Source organism: Glandiceps talaboti, chromosome 13, assembly GCF_964340395.1.
Source record: "Glandiceps talaboti chromosome 13, keGlaTala1.1, whole genome shotgun sequence".
NCBI lineage: Eukaryota > Metazoa > Hemichordata > Enteropneusta > Spengelidae > Glandiceps > Glandiceps talaboti.
In genome coordinates this window covers 6,482,387-6,498,480 of record NC_135561.1, presented here as the reverse complement: position 1 = coordinate 6,498,480, position 16,094 = coordinate 6,482,387, and the positions used below count along the sequence as shown (strand labels likewise).

General features: G+C 35.6%; 1 protein-coding gene across 3 annotated transcripts in view; it reads right to left on the bottom strand.

Annotated features, from left to right (window-relative positions):
* Positions 1–16,094, bottom strand: part of LOC144444533 (uncharacterized) — a 67,906-nt gene that overhangs the window by 28,427 nt on the left and 23,385 nt on the right. For all 3 annotated transcript variants that reach the window (XM_078133979.1, XM_078133981.1, XM_078133980.1), the window contains 22 exons: positions 15,666–15,770; positions 14,405–14,779; positions 13,521–13,871; positions 12,876–13,064; positions 11,638–11,976; positions 11,150–11,263; positions 10,705–10,818; positions 10,038–10,157; positions 9,787–9,896; positions 9,269–9,336; positions 8,354–8,532; positions 7,539–7,880; positions 6,463–6,705; positions 5,865–6,024; positions 5,397–5,518; positions 4,544–4,813; positions 3,807–3,911; positions 3,266–3,586; positions 2,297–2,650; positions 1,655–1,804; positions 1,056–1,412; positions 200–544 (listed from right to left, as the gene is read on the bottom strand). In XM_078133979.1, coding sequence (XP_077990105.1) covers positions 200–544; positions 1,056–1,412; positions 1,655–1,804; positions 2,297–2,650; positions 3,266–3,586; positions 3,807–3,911; positions 4,544–4,813; positions 5,397–5,518; positions 5,865–6,024; positions 6,463–6,705; positions 7,539–7,880; positions 8,354–8,532; positions 9,269–9,336; positions 9,787–9,896; positions 10,038–10,157; positions 10,705–10,818; positions 11,150–11,263; positions 11,638–11,976; positions 12,876–13,064; positions 13,521–13,871; positions 14,405–14,779; positions 15,666–15,770 — 4,833 coding nt within the window. The remainder of the gene's footprint in view (positions 1–199; positions 545–1,055; positions 1,413–1,654; positions 1,805–2,296; positions 2,651–3,265; positions 3,587–3,806; positions 3,912–4,543; positions 4,814–5,396; positions 5,519–5,864; positions 6,025–6,462; positions 6,706–7,538; positions 7,881–8,353; positions 8,533–9,268; positions 9,337–9,786; positions 9,897–10,037; positions 10,158–10,704; positions 10,819–11,149; positions 11,264–11,637; positions 11,977–12,875; positions 13,065–13,520; positions 13,872–14,404; positions 14,780–15,665; positions 15,771–16,094) is intronic.

Below are 16,094 nucleotides of genomic sequence, written 5' to 3'. Positions count from 1 at the left end.
AGGTGATACCCCCAATTTGAGCGAGGGCGCAGTATTCTCAATTTCCTGTAATGACCTAGTAATGTCCTATCAGTGAGAAGTTTACCAGTTTTAGTTGTATATTAAAATCTTAAAGAAATGTATACCAGCAAAGATAATAAAGTTACAGACACTGACATGCCCCTTTATGCATCTTAGTAATCTAAACCAAGTAACTTACATGTAACATCTTGTATGTGCAGCTGGAAGCCACTGTATGCATACACATTATCAGTACGGAATTGTATCCAGATGTTTTCTTCATTAAAAGTTATATCATCCGGAATGACAACACCGGAATGTCTGAAAATTTCCGTTGATTCGTGTGGATAAGTGCCGTTGCCAATAGATAGAACATCGTGATCTTCCTCAGTTGCAAATGCCGTGAATTGGAATAATGCTGCCCGTCCTGGTAACAATGCAATATGCCAGTTACATATTTCACTGTTTCTGTAGTCCTCTGGATAATTTGGCGATGCAATTGTTATGCTACCACCTATTTCTAATTGGAATTCTTCACCACAACCTAATATAGGAAAAAAAAACGCAACAAAATTATTCCAGGTTGCAGAGATACTCACAGTAGATGGCAAAAGAGGAAAGCATATCATGCTGGTCAGATGTTGATAAAGGGAGAAGTGCAAAATGCTTAATTTAAAAACATTCTTAACATATAGGAATTTCACAAATTTGAATAAAGCAAAACTTCAAATTATCAATAAAAAATAATTTATAACGCACCATACATTTGTACTCCAGAACCGATTCTTAACATATAGGAATTTCCAAATTTGAATAAAGCAAAACTTCAAATTATCAATAAAAAATAATTTATAACGCACCATACATTTGTACTCCAGAACCGAAGTACTGCATGTTCAATGGCGCTCATAAGTGTCAATCCATACAAATGATTGTTTGAACATACATATCTTAACCTTGTTCTTGAAAGTGTTCATATTTGAATATTGCCATAATTATCCAATGGTAATGAAATTTTGTGAGTGCATGGGCCCAAGGAAATTAAATGTACATACCTTCTGATGACAGCTTGGCCCAGAAGCCACTTTTTTGAACAATGCCATCTGAGGTGAATTGAAGCCACATGAGATGGGCTGGTGTTGTATAATCAGAGGGTAAACCAGAACCTGTCAGTTCACGTGTTTCTGTATTGCTGTCTGTAGGGTCATTGCCCTCACCAATCCTGAGATAGTCATAGGAGTTCTCTAAGACAAAATCTTCAAAACTAATTTCTATTCGTTTGCCCAGATCTGTGCTGATAGTCCAAGTACAGTCACTGTTTGCGGGGTATTTATCAGGGTAGTTTGGTGACGTCAAGTTGACATCAGTACCTTCTGAGAAATCTATATGACCTCCACAGTCACTGGGTGTATCTGTAAATATGTAGAGATATAAGGATTCGTTACAATCAACACATGCTCTTTCAGATAGTATTTACATGTAAGGAAACTGACCAACCTATTTTTCTGCTAAAGACAAACTTTAAATTGAGAACACTATAAATTCCCCCCCCCCACCACACACACCCACACCCACACCCCCCCCCCACACACATATACACATACACACACACACAAACACACACACACACACACACACACACACACATACATACCTGTTGTTTGTGGTTGTACTGTTGTTGGCACTACTATGGTAGAACAGTAGATCTCATCTTCATCATCACTGCAGTCACTTTCACCATTACAACTCAGGAATCCATCCATACATGAACCATCCCTACACACCAAATCACTTGGTGAACAATCTAATATCAAATCATAGAAATAATACAATGAACTTTAGGCAAATAAAAACATCTGAAACATTTCAAATTGAATGATGATTCAACAAGGGCTCCTCTAAGCTATCTTACAAATGTTGAATTGAAGTTTCATGAAATCTAGATTCATGCATTCATTGGATTGATGGTATAACTAATGATATTTTTATGTTCCTTTTTATCTTAAACTGTCTATTAAAGTTAGCATTCAGAAAGTTGTATTGGTACAATGAATGGAGTTGTAAGAGGCATATTAGCTTATATTTTACTATTGATGAGTAGATTGTTGCAATCTTAAAATCTGCAAATTTTTCACAATTTGTATCCAAATTTCAAAGTCATATTTTGTCTCCTACATTTGTATGAAACTCAAATATTTCACCCTAAAATCATATAAAAGAATTACATTTTCAAATATTCAACTCTTTGAATAATATGTCATGATCTTCAGAGTAAGATACAGGATTTGATGCTCACCTGTATCATGTTGTCTAACTTGGAATACAAAACCACGATGACTGACAGCGTCGTCCGACAAAAAGTACAACCACATCTTGTTTGCATCCAGAACAAAATTATTTGGTAACTTGTTGCCAGAGATTGTACCAGCCCAGTTTTGTTCAGACGGACTCAGAGTATCTCCATAGCCCATGATGTCGTCGTCCTGTTCTGTGTCCCAAGTCCAGAAAGTTAATTGTATCTGAGTGTCAACTGGTGAGACCACTGTCCAGAAACAATTTCTATTGTTTCCATAATCCAGAGGAAAGTTAGGGGATGCGATGGTCTCGTAGTCGTCTGCACTTGTTAACTCAATATGACCACCACACTCAGCTGAAAACGGATAGAAAGTATCATATGTGAAACTACAATTTGCAATATAAATACCACTGTTTTGTAATATTGATGGATGATCCAGCTATTAAAATATACGGTATATTACAAAAAATTGAAAAAAATGAGGGTTTTTTTAGAGCCCTATTTGACAAGAACTTTTACAGGTCATGTCAATCCTACCATCAGCAATACACTGGTGTATGTAGTACATATTAGAGAGTACAATAAAAAAACTCCAATTACAGATAAAATTTTAAAAAATGATAATTTGGAAGCGATCCCCCAATTTGTTGCTCACATCTTGTCAACAACATATGTACTACTGTTATTTTTATTTTTTTTTCACTCACCTATACTGATATTTACAACTAATGGAGCCAAAAAAAGTTTTTGAAGCAATCCCAAATTTTTGCCATACGTGTAATATTACCTTAGTATGGCATAAATTAAACGGTTGTTGTTGAACTCAATTTGATTTACACTGGTGGGGTATTTCCATGTTACTGACACATGAACTTTGAACTGTGAACTTTTCTGTTTTTCATGGCATCAGAACACAAAGCTTGGTCAAATATTTTGTTGTTATAAATATTTTTGAAATAATTAACTCACCTATATCGATCACATCTACTGTGAATTCACATTGGTGAGACTGTTCTGATAACATCCACAATTCATTAGATTCCGACATAATCTGCCCCAAGTCAGAAAATTTTTCAATCTCAGCCCAATCTCCGATCACATTTTCACCTATCTGTCCCCCATTACCAAATGTTATGTTGAAATCACAGGAATCCAAAATGCCAAGAGTATTGACCGTTGCTTGTAGCAGTCTTCCTGGCTCCGTTCTAAAAACATATGCACATTCCATTCCAGGGGTTGGAGAGAAAATATATTGATCATTACCTACAAGAGTAACGTATTCACCACAATCTATAAAAAAGAAAGAAAAATAATTATATTCTAAAATTGTTGAATATCTAACAGCATATCACAAAACACACTACACAACTGGATTGCATTATACTGAGTTTATGTTTATAACTATAGACCGAAATCTCCAATTTTTGAATCCTTTGCTTACTAAAATAATCAAATGTACTGAAAGAAAAATTCACCTGAAGTAGGAGAACTGGGAATGTACAGAACTTACCACCGGCGATTCCACCATCAGGTTGTTGGCATGACACTTGCCCAGCTGGTGCAGGAAAACAGAAATAAGAACAGCCTCCATTATCAACTGCACAACCACTTGTACCTGGAAATTTGAATGAGAAATGGCATATATTACTTTTGTGCCACGTTTGAATGAAATTGGTCTGCACATAAACACACATCCACTTATTTGGACAGACATCATAGACGAGCCAAAATTTGCTATAGTCTCATCAACGTAGTGCCCAATTGGTTTTACTGATAAATTACAAAATTGCTGACAACATCATTCTTGAATCTACAAGATTGCTTACGAAAACAACATATTCTTTGGCCCACTTAATGCCCTATGCCAAAGAAATGTACAAAGCAAACAAGAAAAGGAATGCAGAAAGACATTTATTTATGTCGCTATTATTGAAACCCTGTTCATGTACACAAATACAAACTAAAATTTTTGACAGAAAAAGTTGTTAGGAATCATAAAACCGGTTTCTTTTATCAGATTGCTAATGGAACTGTTCACTTACATGTACAGCATACCTTTTACATGTCATCTGTTATGAGATTATCAATGTTATTATTTTGTCTTCAGCAAATTATTTAGTTGTAATTTTATTTTGCAATCCTGTTCACATTTTTTATTTATATTTGCTATTTGGGAACCATAATTGTTGTCATTTCAAGAGATACATTGTAATGAGTTTTCTTATGTTGTGTGGAGTCGACACATACCATCAGGTTGAGAATGAAGAGTCTGTACAAACATTCCCCATGGAGAATAGTAATTCTGTGGTCCAAATTTAACACTGGTGGCATCTGCTGTACGATCTGCTCGTTTCAGTTTACCATCAAATCCATCCAACCAATACACACTATCTGCATCAATACCGACATCAGTTGGTGCTGACTCTCCAAGATGAAGGAGTGTTGATGATGTAGACGCCCTTAGATCGTAGACTTTGATTGTTTCAGTATGGGCGTCTGACCAAAATAACAGTTTGTCTACAATGATCAATAAATAGTGTATATGAACTTCCACACAGAATTATTGTAATGTTTATTTTTAGGCATGACAGGTTTGTGATGGAGCAAACATACATTTCTGATCAAGCTAGGGAGTTAGGGATTGGATTGAACTCCCTAATGTAAAGGAAATTATCATCACTGAGTTTCAGTTGTCATACTCCTAAGCAATTCTTTTTCATGTCATGTTATGTCATGTCATGTCATGTTATGTCATGTCATGTCACATGATGTCATGTCATGTCATGTCATGTCATATCATGTCATGTCATATTGAATCAAGTTGTTTGTGCCATGTCATGTCGTGTCATGTCATGCCATGTCATATTGAGTTGAGTAGAGTTGTGTCGTTCAGGTTGTGTTGTGCTGTGTCATGTCATGTCATGTCAAGTCATGTCACGTTGTGTCAAGTCGAGTCATGTCGTTCAGGTCATGCTGTGTTATGTCATGTCATGTCATGTCATGTTCACACCATAAAATATAAATCATGAGGTATAATGGAACGATAAAGTTTTCTGTCCCATAGCAATGCCAAAATCACAACTAATGAAACCATATCTACCTTTATGATCAATTGCCAAGCCATAAGTAAATGTAGCATTTGTTATAAATGGTACCATATTGCTGCCATCAGCATTTGATTTGTATATTACATCTTCTACTGTGTCAACCCAGAACATCATACTGCAAAGAGATAATTTAGATGTTATGAAAAACTAGATAGGAGCTAGACAATCATGAATGATGCAATATCGATTTGACTAGATGACTCTTATTCAAAGAAACATCACACACAGAGACAGAGACAGAGACAGAGACAGAGACAGACACAGACATACAAACACACACACATACACACACAAACACAAACACAGACAGACAGACAGACAGGCAGACGGACAGACAGACAGACAGACAGGCAGGCAGGCAGACAGACAGACAGACAGACAGACAGACAGACAGACAGACAGACACACACACACACACACACACACACACACACACACTGTGACACACACAATTATCTTACCCAGACACTGCTGCTACTTCAATAGGTCCAGGAGAAGTCAAACCAGTCTGAAGAACACGTCTCATACTTCCATCCCAATTGGTCACTTCAATTGTACCTCTCTCTCTGTCAGTCCAATATATATTACCAGAAAGTGGGTCAACATTCATGCCATCGGGATCTGAAAATATAAGAGACATCAAGATTAAAGTTTCTAAATAAATGTCTAAATTTCATCTCATACACAGAAACGATATGTATACACCATAATCTACACTAATATGTTTAGGACCTGGCATTGTCACTAGCATTATAAACTTGATAACTGAGTGTTACTATACCGTAAAGGTGCTTCATGGTATTACAGTGTTTCCAATCAAAGTATGAACGATAAATTAGTGCAACACATACATTACCAAAGAAAGTCTGTGTCATAACAGAATTTTGTAGGGTACAGATCAAAGATGTGTCGCAATTGTGTACATCATTACTGTTAACTTCAATCACAACAAATTTCAAATTTGGCACCAGTTTCTCATCAAACCATTAAGTGACAGACTGTATACATGCCATGTTTCATTCTGATACAGTATATAACAACTGTAATGTTGAGACATACCTCTAACTGACCAACCAGCAATTGTCTGTATATCATATCTATCATTATTGCGATGTGCTCGTTTAATGCTTCCCCCTTCTTGAGTCCAGTATATATCTTCTCTGATGAAATTGTATCCAACTCGTTTGTATCCGGTATTATGCTGTTCATGGATAGGTAGAGAATCATCATAGAAGTCTCCAGTTACATCAATGAATGTTCGCTTTAGTCCTCTTGCATTGTCAGCAATAAGTATAAAATCGCCTATATTGAATGAAATGATAGATAGGTATATTAACAACTGCACAGTAATTTTTTTAAATCTGTATTTTGACTGGATTCTTTGATTTACGAGCGTCAAAGTGACATACTAGCAGTATTTGCATGAATACTTGCATCATATGAAATCACACATATTGAAATGAATTATAGATAAGTAACCAGTGACCAGTATTTTGATGGAATATCCTATGATAGTGGTGAGTGTTGGTGTATTTGCATGGGTGCTTGTCTTGTTTTCTGTGGCTGCAGTAAAATTATAAGCATAGTTTTGGACTCTATTCATAGTTTCACTGCAAAGGACACTGAGGGAAATTTTTTACTAGTTAACAAAAAATCTCCCATGGTAATTTGGCAGGGATTTCAAGTTTAAATCTGTAACGTTGTTGATTAAAGGGGAAACATGACTGTAGAAATACTGCAAACTAGCTATGGGGTATACATTTAAGACGACTATCAAAGTGTTAATTCAATCTTATTGGCTAAAAACAAAAATGGAGATCTGCCTTCTGCTGTGTAAGGAACTATGTTGTGTAATGCTTTCTAAGTAATTAACTATTCTGAGGGTTTCATATAATAGCAAAGACTAGCAACAGTCTGTAAGGTTCACCTTGAAGGGGTGCTGTCATACATCAGTCAACCCCTTTACAAGGCTGGTGAGGGCAGAGTGACAGGATGTATCTGACAGTCTAGTCTCTCACTTGCTCTGGCATTCAAAGATGTGTGAAAACTAAACACAAAATCAAACAACCAATTAGACTATTTCAAGAAAAAGGATTATTTCTTAACATGTCCAAAAATACTGAAATCTTTCTCACCATTTGTGTCATGAATAGTCATAATAAATCCTTGTTTTGAGTTAAACTCATCAGATGTAAACACTATGCGTGCTTGGTTGCCATGGGTAACCACATCTGGTGGAGCAACACTCCCGGTTGTTGTGTAAAGTGTGGTATTGACAGCGTTCTCAGAAACCGTGAGGAAATGGAAACTGTGGTAGATTTCAAGAGATGAAACGTGTACAAGTAATTTCCTATTGGTTTCAGTAGTCACTGTCCATTCACATGTTGAATTAGATGGGTAGTAACCAGGGTATCCAGGGGATGAGATTTCAACAAACTCTCCTTCAGTGATTTGTAAGTCACCTCCACATTCTGGGGCTGAAAAGAAAATATGTGAATGAAGCCAAGTGAGAAATTTCATTGGATATGTCCTCTGATGTCACAATATTGGTTCACTCGAGGCTTTAAAGAATATTATGGTAAGTTCCACTTTTGTTTCTCAAAAACAATAGACTTTAATTGCTTCACTTCACAGTATCATCAAATTTTAAGGCAATATCATAATTTTCTGACGAAATACTGCAAAACTGTGATAACATTGCCTCAGTTTGTTATCTATCATTACATATTTTGTTACAATGTATAGAAATTGCATTTTTATTACAAGCCCAATATGTTGTCAAACCCACTTTTTCAAATGTGAATAATTTGGTTCACAATTCTTGTGCACATAAATTTAATAGTGCAAAGTAATCAATTCTTGCCAGAAGAAATTTAAAAGTTGAGTAAATCTAACATTTAAGAACTTTATTACTTTTTGTTTTGTTTTGAAATGTTTTAAAAAAACGTACCATCAGTCTGAGTTACAGATATTGATGATGGATCCACTGTTATTCCTTGTTGTACAAATCCATTGTTCTCATTGTTAGACAATTCATCTTTAATAGCAGCAAACACATTATCAGCTGTAATTCCCAAATTTCCATGTAATTCAACCAAGCAATGCGCTCTGACACCTACTCCTGGATTGCTGTAGAAATAATAATAAATATAAATATTAGAGATTTCAAATAATCCTTCCCACACTGCTAAAAGTACTTACAATAATAATAATAATAATGTCAATATTCAAATGATAATCCAACTGTGTTAGTAAACCATAGTATCAAATTAAATTTTTGTTCCAGGCATCTTATGAACTCTTAGTAAGCTCACAACATGTCCGCAAGGTCACATGTTCTGAATAGAGGGTCAATCTGCTGACAATGACTGGAGTGTGTAGTCGAAAATTTCAGGTACAATTTTCAAGCATGTGTTTTGAACAAATGTTTACTTTGATACAACGATATCAGTGTTAGTTTTTATGTAGCCCTTTCCACACTGTACTCAAAGAGTTTTATTATTACTACCTCTGGCACGGACCTGTAAGCTGCAATTGATTGTATGCATACATGTATACCATACTTAACTGTGATAGCGCCCTCAGTGCTGCCATTATAACCTTTTCTCAAAGTGTGGGATGGGTGCTTGCACAGACACCCCTCCATTGCAATGGTTGAAACCCCTGGTGTATTGTTTAACAAACACTTATAGGTGAGTGCATTCCTGTATGGGTGAGGGGTTATTTGTTGGTGTTGACTGGAATATTTACCATACACAAAACTTACTAAAACAGCAGTACTGATTCCTTACTCGAGTGAGGGCGCTAATGTGATTCAGTATGGTATTATTTTCAAAACAAAACCCATAGAATTCAGAATACCTACCTAAACCCAGTGACAGTAACTGAAATCACCGCATCACTAAAACTGCTGATGTTAAAAGTGACCAAAAGCTGAAAGATATAAAAAAAATACAAATCATATCATAAATGTTTTAAAAATATATGGAAAGATACCAATTATTTTTCCTAATCCAATGATGCTCTGCGAACAATTGTGAAGACAGTCTGAGTGTTTAGGATATCTATACAGTTGAATCTCATTAGACTACCATGTAAACAAAAAGTATTGTAAGGCGACAAAAATAATTGCGTGTTTATGATAACATGGCCTCGGAAAATAGGGTAGGTAGGTCAGGATTTTATTATATTCAATTTTATCTTTTCCATTGTTTTTCTTTTTGAAAAAATATTGCTTCGACCCAAAAACGAACAAAATGTCAGACAGAATGCCCCCTCTGTGATAATTTGATGACATATGTACAGACATCACTGGGGAAAGAAAACAGAAGTGCATGAAGGTCAAGAAGACATCAAGATATATAAACCTCTGATCATACTCACTCCTGCAATAATTTTACTTTCCAGTTCATCATATCCTATAGTTGCACGGTCAAGCTCAGGTCCATAGTCATAATTTGTGACGGTAAATTCAGCACTGAAGTAGGCAGAATCTGAAACATGAGGATCAGTAATTGTTTAAAATCTAGCAGTTCTCAAAAATGAAGATATTGTGTGAATGTGTGAATGTGTGTGTGTGTGTGTGTCCTGTAGTTTTCAGCAATATACTTGACAAGAAATAAAACAATACATACCTATCAATGAGTCACACAGGTCTCCTTCAAATCTTGGTGGACAAATACATACAAACTTATTCCCCTGGTTTTCACAAGTGGCTTCTCCAACACAGGGATCAGAGATACAATGGTTTGTCTCTGTAATATAATAGGCAAGAAAACAGTGTAAATATCTCACAGTATTCTGTGTAGACTAGATATTGGATATTATGTACACTTAGACTATCTTCCTGGTAACATGATACATATTGAACTGAAGAAAACACTATGGTCTGTGTAAGAGCATAGGATTAAATCCTTCACATTACAACTTCTATCCTATTAGGTCCCTAAGTATACGACTGGGTTGATTTGGCCACAGTCGTGGTTCGAATTTTTGCCCAAGTTACTATATTTAGCCATTCAGACATAAATGACAGCGACAAAAGATTGGAATCTGCGACTTGCCGATTATTGGCTAACTACTCTAAACCTTTGTACCACCATGGCTCTATATATGTACACAAAGGGAAAAAACCTGTAGTACTAAATATATTCTTAACACCTCATCAGAAATATTCTGTAACATTTGACTTTTTCACTGCCTTGTTATGAGAGTTTCAGTGTTGACACAAGATATATACAATATATAAATTATGTTTTTTTCTTCAATAATTTTGACTTAAAAATTCCTTTCAGTTCTTACGGATTTGACAGTATTCTCCAGTGTACCCAGCTTTGCATATACAATTGAACTGTCTTCCCTCGGCCAGACAAGTACCATTGTTTTGACAATTGGCATAGTCACAGGCATTAAAAGCTGTTGATGAAAAGAGTTTGAATATTATACTGGTGATTATCTAGTATATATATGTCCATCTGTCTGTCTGTCTGTCTGTCTGTCTGTCTGTCTGTTTGTCTGTCTGTCTGTCTGTTTGTGTTTTTTCTGTTGCTTCATCATCCATCCATCCATGCATCCATCCACCCATCCATCCATCCACCCACCCACCCTAACCCACCTATACATCCATCCATCCATCCACCCATCCACACAAGCACCAACCCACTCACTCACCCAACCAACCACCCATCCATCTTTTCATGTACAACATGAACATAGATACATACATACACAGAGTGACTAGTCTTACCTTCTGAACAAGTTGTACCAGAATACTCCTCAGTACACACACAGTGAGCCTGGGACTCACTGGTTGATATACACTGTGCACTGTTTTCACAACTACTACCAGATGAACAAAACACTGAAAAAACATGTACAACAAATTTGTTTTTAGAAACAACCAAAAAAAGTCTACCATTTGCAATTTTGGAAAGTCCCTTATAAAATAGATCTTACCTTCTCTACAGTGAGTTATCCATAGTAGTGTTTGTCTATCTTAGTTTGTCTACATTTAGCTTTCCATAGTGTTTGACTATCTTAGTTTGTCTACAGTTAGTTTTCTACAGTAGTTTTAGTTTGTCTATCTTAGTTTGTCTACACTAAGTTTTCCACAGTAGTTTTAGTTTATGCATGTAGCTTGTCTTTACAGAGTAGTTGGGAATGAAAAATAGAGTCATTCATTTGTCGTCACAAAAAAATAAAATAAAATAAATAAAACTTACAAATAAAACTTACCAGCATCATAAACCTGTGCATGGAAACCAGGTCCAACCACATAGTCATCTGATGTAAATACTACCCACAATGCATTACCAGAAGATACAATTTCCACTGGAGGTACAACACCTGAGAACTCTCCAATCACGTTTTCTCCAGGTATCTCACCATTACCCACCCACACGAGATCGAAGCTCAATTCGGTAGAAAAATCAGAGAACGTAAGAAACACATGTCTGTTTTCATTTGCTTGGATTATCCACACTGCCATAGTGCTAACAGGATACTCTAGTGGGTAGTTTGGTGAGGTGAAATTGTCAAAGTCATCTGGACTGAGATCGATGTACTCATATGGAACTGAAAGAAAATAACAAGGAATTTACAATAAGTACTTTCCTCTTGAAATGATGTGACTCTCGTTTTTTTTTTTTTTTTTAGCTTTCTGGCTATTTTGTTTATCTTTATTTACTTTCAATAACTTCATGGACACGTACTAGCTTTTCATTAGCTATCTTCCAGCACCCAGTCGCATTTGTCGTTTTCATTATTTTCATTTCAATTTTTGTTTTTGTTTATTAAGTTGTGTTATTGTGAATAAAGAACATATATAATAACTTCATGTCAAATTTTTGGGCCATTTACATGTTGTATGAGCTTAGCGTTGCCTTACTTTAATAATACGATGTTTCTCATTACCTGACTGATTTCCTCAATTTGATGAAATGTTAAAAACAGTCGACTCCAAAGTAACTATGGCAGGATCCGAAAAATCACTATATATGCCACTTATTGTCAGATGGCAACCACACAAGCATGTATCTGGTTATATGATCTGATTAAAATTTATCAAACACAAAGTACAAAACGCTTTCCTGTTGAAACAATGTGACCAAAATTTGTGTATTGTCTGTACATTTTTGGCTCATCTCTAACTAGCTTTAAGACAGTAAGAATTCATAAAATCAAAATTAAAAGTTAATAATGATAAAATTACCAAACATTATCAAGAAAAAAGTATTTGTGTTATGGAAAGGCTGAGAACTATTTCAGATACACACATTTAATGATTACCAGTGAATAATGAAATCATGGTGTGTATACAAAGATGGATGGAAATGATATTTCTAATTTACCACTCCAAAGTAACTATAATTTACAGACAAATTCATCATGAAACCACAAACAACATACTTTTCATTGCTAAAAATCAGTCTCAATAAGTTTGCTGCTGACTGCGAACGACAATGAAAACTTACAAGGAGTCGATGTAGGAGTGCTGACAGGAGTGGATGTTGTGGCCTGTGAGGGCGTAGTTGGAATAGGTCCAGTATAACCCGGGCAGTGCTTTTCATCTCTACTGCCAGGACAGTCTGGTATGCCATTACAAACTTTTGTTGGCTGTAAGCATGAGTTGTCATCACACACAAATTCTTCAGCTTCACATACTGCGAAAGTGAAAAAAATAAAATGGAAAATTTGTAATTGTAAAATTGTATCTGTTCTTGTCTAACATTTCCAATTAAAATACTGTTTAGACTGTTCTCTAAGATTGCAACAGTGAACTGCATCATCACAAAGTACAGTACAGTACAGCACGGCACAGTACAGTACAGAGAAGGACATGTGCACTACACTAAACTACAGTTCAATGTATTGTACTGCAGCACAGTACAATAGTGCAGAACACAGTACAGCAGGAATAAAGTACAGTATAGTAAAATACAATGCTATACAATGTATAATGTCATGCAATTATATGTTATGAAATAATACAAAAATAACGTATAATCTGCTACAAAACAAGACAATAATATAATTATTTAGTCACTTTTGAATCCTTAAAATTATCAATATTTATTCAACGATACTCAAATGCGTGGTCAACACAATTGTACACTTACTTCCGTTATACTCTGCAACCATGAAATAAAACCCTGCCAGACTAGTTAATTCATCTGATTTAAAAGAGATCCACATCTCATGGTTATCAGATATAAAATTACTCGGCCTATCTTCACCGGAAAACATCTCGATGGTGGTGGTGTCTTCACTTGGATTTAGTCCGTTACCAAATGTCAAGAAATCAAAGTATGATTCGGTTTCAAATTGGATGAACATGACGTGAACACGGTTACCCTGTGAGACTGTGATTGTCCAGAAACAGTCATGATTGTTGAGATACGGCAAAGGATAGTTTGGAGATTTAATGTAATAACTGGTTTCACCAACCAAGTTAACATCTTGTCCACAGTCTGTAGTAGAAAGATAAAAAACAAATACATGTGACTTAATGGTCTGTATATATGTGGCAAATGTAGTCAAGTAGTTGCATGATGCATGTGTATGTATGTATGTATGTATGTATGTATGTATGTATGTATGTATGTATGTATGTATGTATGTATGTATGTATGTGTGTGTGAGTGTGTGTGTATGTATGTATGTATGTATGTATGTATGTATGTATGTATGTATGTATGTATGTATGTATGTATGTATGTATGTATGTATGTATGTATGTGTGTGTGTGTGTGTGTCTGTCTGTCTGTCTGAGTGTGTGTGTGTGGGGGGGGGGGAGTGCAAGCTCAAACCACCAGTTTGGTGGTCTGATGTACAAGAATATGTTTATACATGTGTTTTATGTGAGTGCATGTCTGATGCAGAATTCAGTAGTATAGAGAACTGTTCATGTCTGGCTATGTGTGACAACATATTCAAGAAATTGTTTGCACATAAATTTTTTGAGGTAAAAAAATAAACTTGAAGTAACGTACGTGCTACTTACGTTCAACAGTTAATACTGCATGGACAGTACTAGATTGACAGTTGGCATTGTCACTTCTCTGAATCCATAACTGATTGTCTTCGGAAAACAACTGTAGGTCCTTCCTATCTGTTTCTTTCAATTCAATAACTGTCTTCTGCCCAACATCGGGACCACTGCCAATTGAAATATCATATACACATCCGATGGGTATTGTCTCAAATGACATATCTAAGAAGGCATAGTTTTGTCTGCTGTTTTGCCTTGATTCTGTTCTGCCATCGTTTCCATAGAATATCCAGGAACATTCCCCACTGCCATCAAGTAAGTTAGCAGATAAATCATAGGATTCAGTCCCAGGTGTGAAATTGGAGCCATCCATCCATTGACCGCAATCTGACAGGTAAAGAAAGAATTGAACGTGAGTAGATATTATAACACTTGGTTTTCACACAGCCCTCAGTGATTGGCTTAGATCATGTCATGTGATGTTAACCTGATTCATCCCAAGGGATGCACTGCAGTGGGCAGTGCACCCAACCATGACAAATTGCTAACGATGTAACCACTACCACACAGTGAACAGACTACTATCAAGGTGTGATGTGACGCTATTATTGATTGGAAATATACATAGACTTTATCACTCATTATCAATATAGCCAATTGATGTGCGTGTTTCCTTTGTTTTCTAACCAATCAGAATGAACCTTATAGAGTACTTCGAATCACATTATCTAACCAATCAGAATGAACCTTATAGAGTACTTCACATTATCTAACCAATCAGAATGAACCTTATAGAGTACTTCACATTATCTAACCAATCAGAATGAACCTTATAGAGTATTTCACATTATCTAACCAATCAAAATGCACCTTATAGAGTATTTCACATTATCTAACCAATCAGAATGAACCTTATAATGTACTTCACATTATCTAACCAATCAGAATGAACCTTATAAAGTACTTCACATTATCTGCAATTTTATAAGATACTAGGAAAGTGAAATACAAAATTGTCCTTTAGAATTCATATTCACTTTTTACACTTGTGTATTTTTTCCACTAAAACAAAATGTCAGTCAATATACATTTTACTCGTATATAATCTGATATCATAAAATACAAGACAATAACACATGCATTTAGTCACTGGCAAATTTCTGTTTTTTCGGTGATAAAGTTTAGTTTGAAATACTGAATTAAACCAATGTGAACAACAAAATTTGAATTCATAAAACAGTCATAGAATTTTGATAATTTTTTACATCCTTACCATCTCCAATGCCACCATCTGGAACCAAACATTCACTTTGTTGGTTAGGTAGGGGAACGCAAAAGAAATCACAGTTGCCATTGTCTCCGGCACAATCGTTAGTCCCTGGAATATAAAACAGATACAAAGTTGATATTACTCTCGTAATTGAGCTTTCCATTTACTTAGATAGACACAAACTAAAACTATCACAGAGTCACAGAGTATCAATGACATGGTTCCATAAACTTGATTGATCAAGGTCCACAGTAGATGGATCGAAATGCCGCATTCGTTTCCAATTTACAGTTCCAAAGTAACAATACTGTATTGTCCTATTGATTACTAAAACCATGAATAGTGATATTCTCCATTGCAGTGTCCTGCTGTTTTGGGACTTCCAATGTTTACACTATCTTGATCACAGGGTGATTATATCCACACAATAGA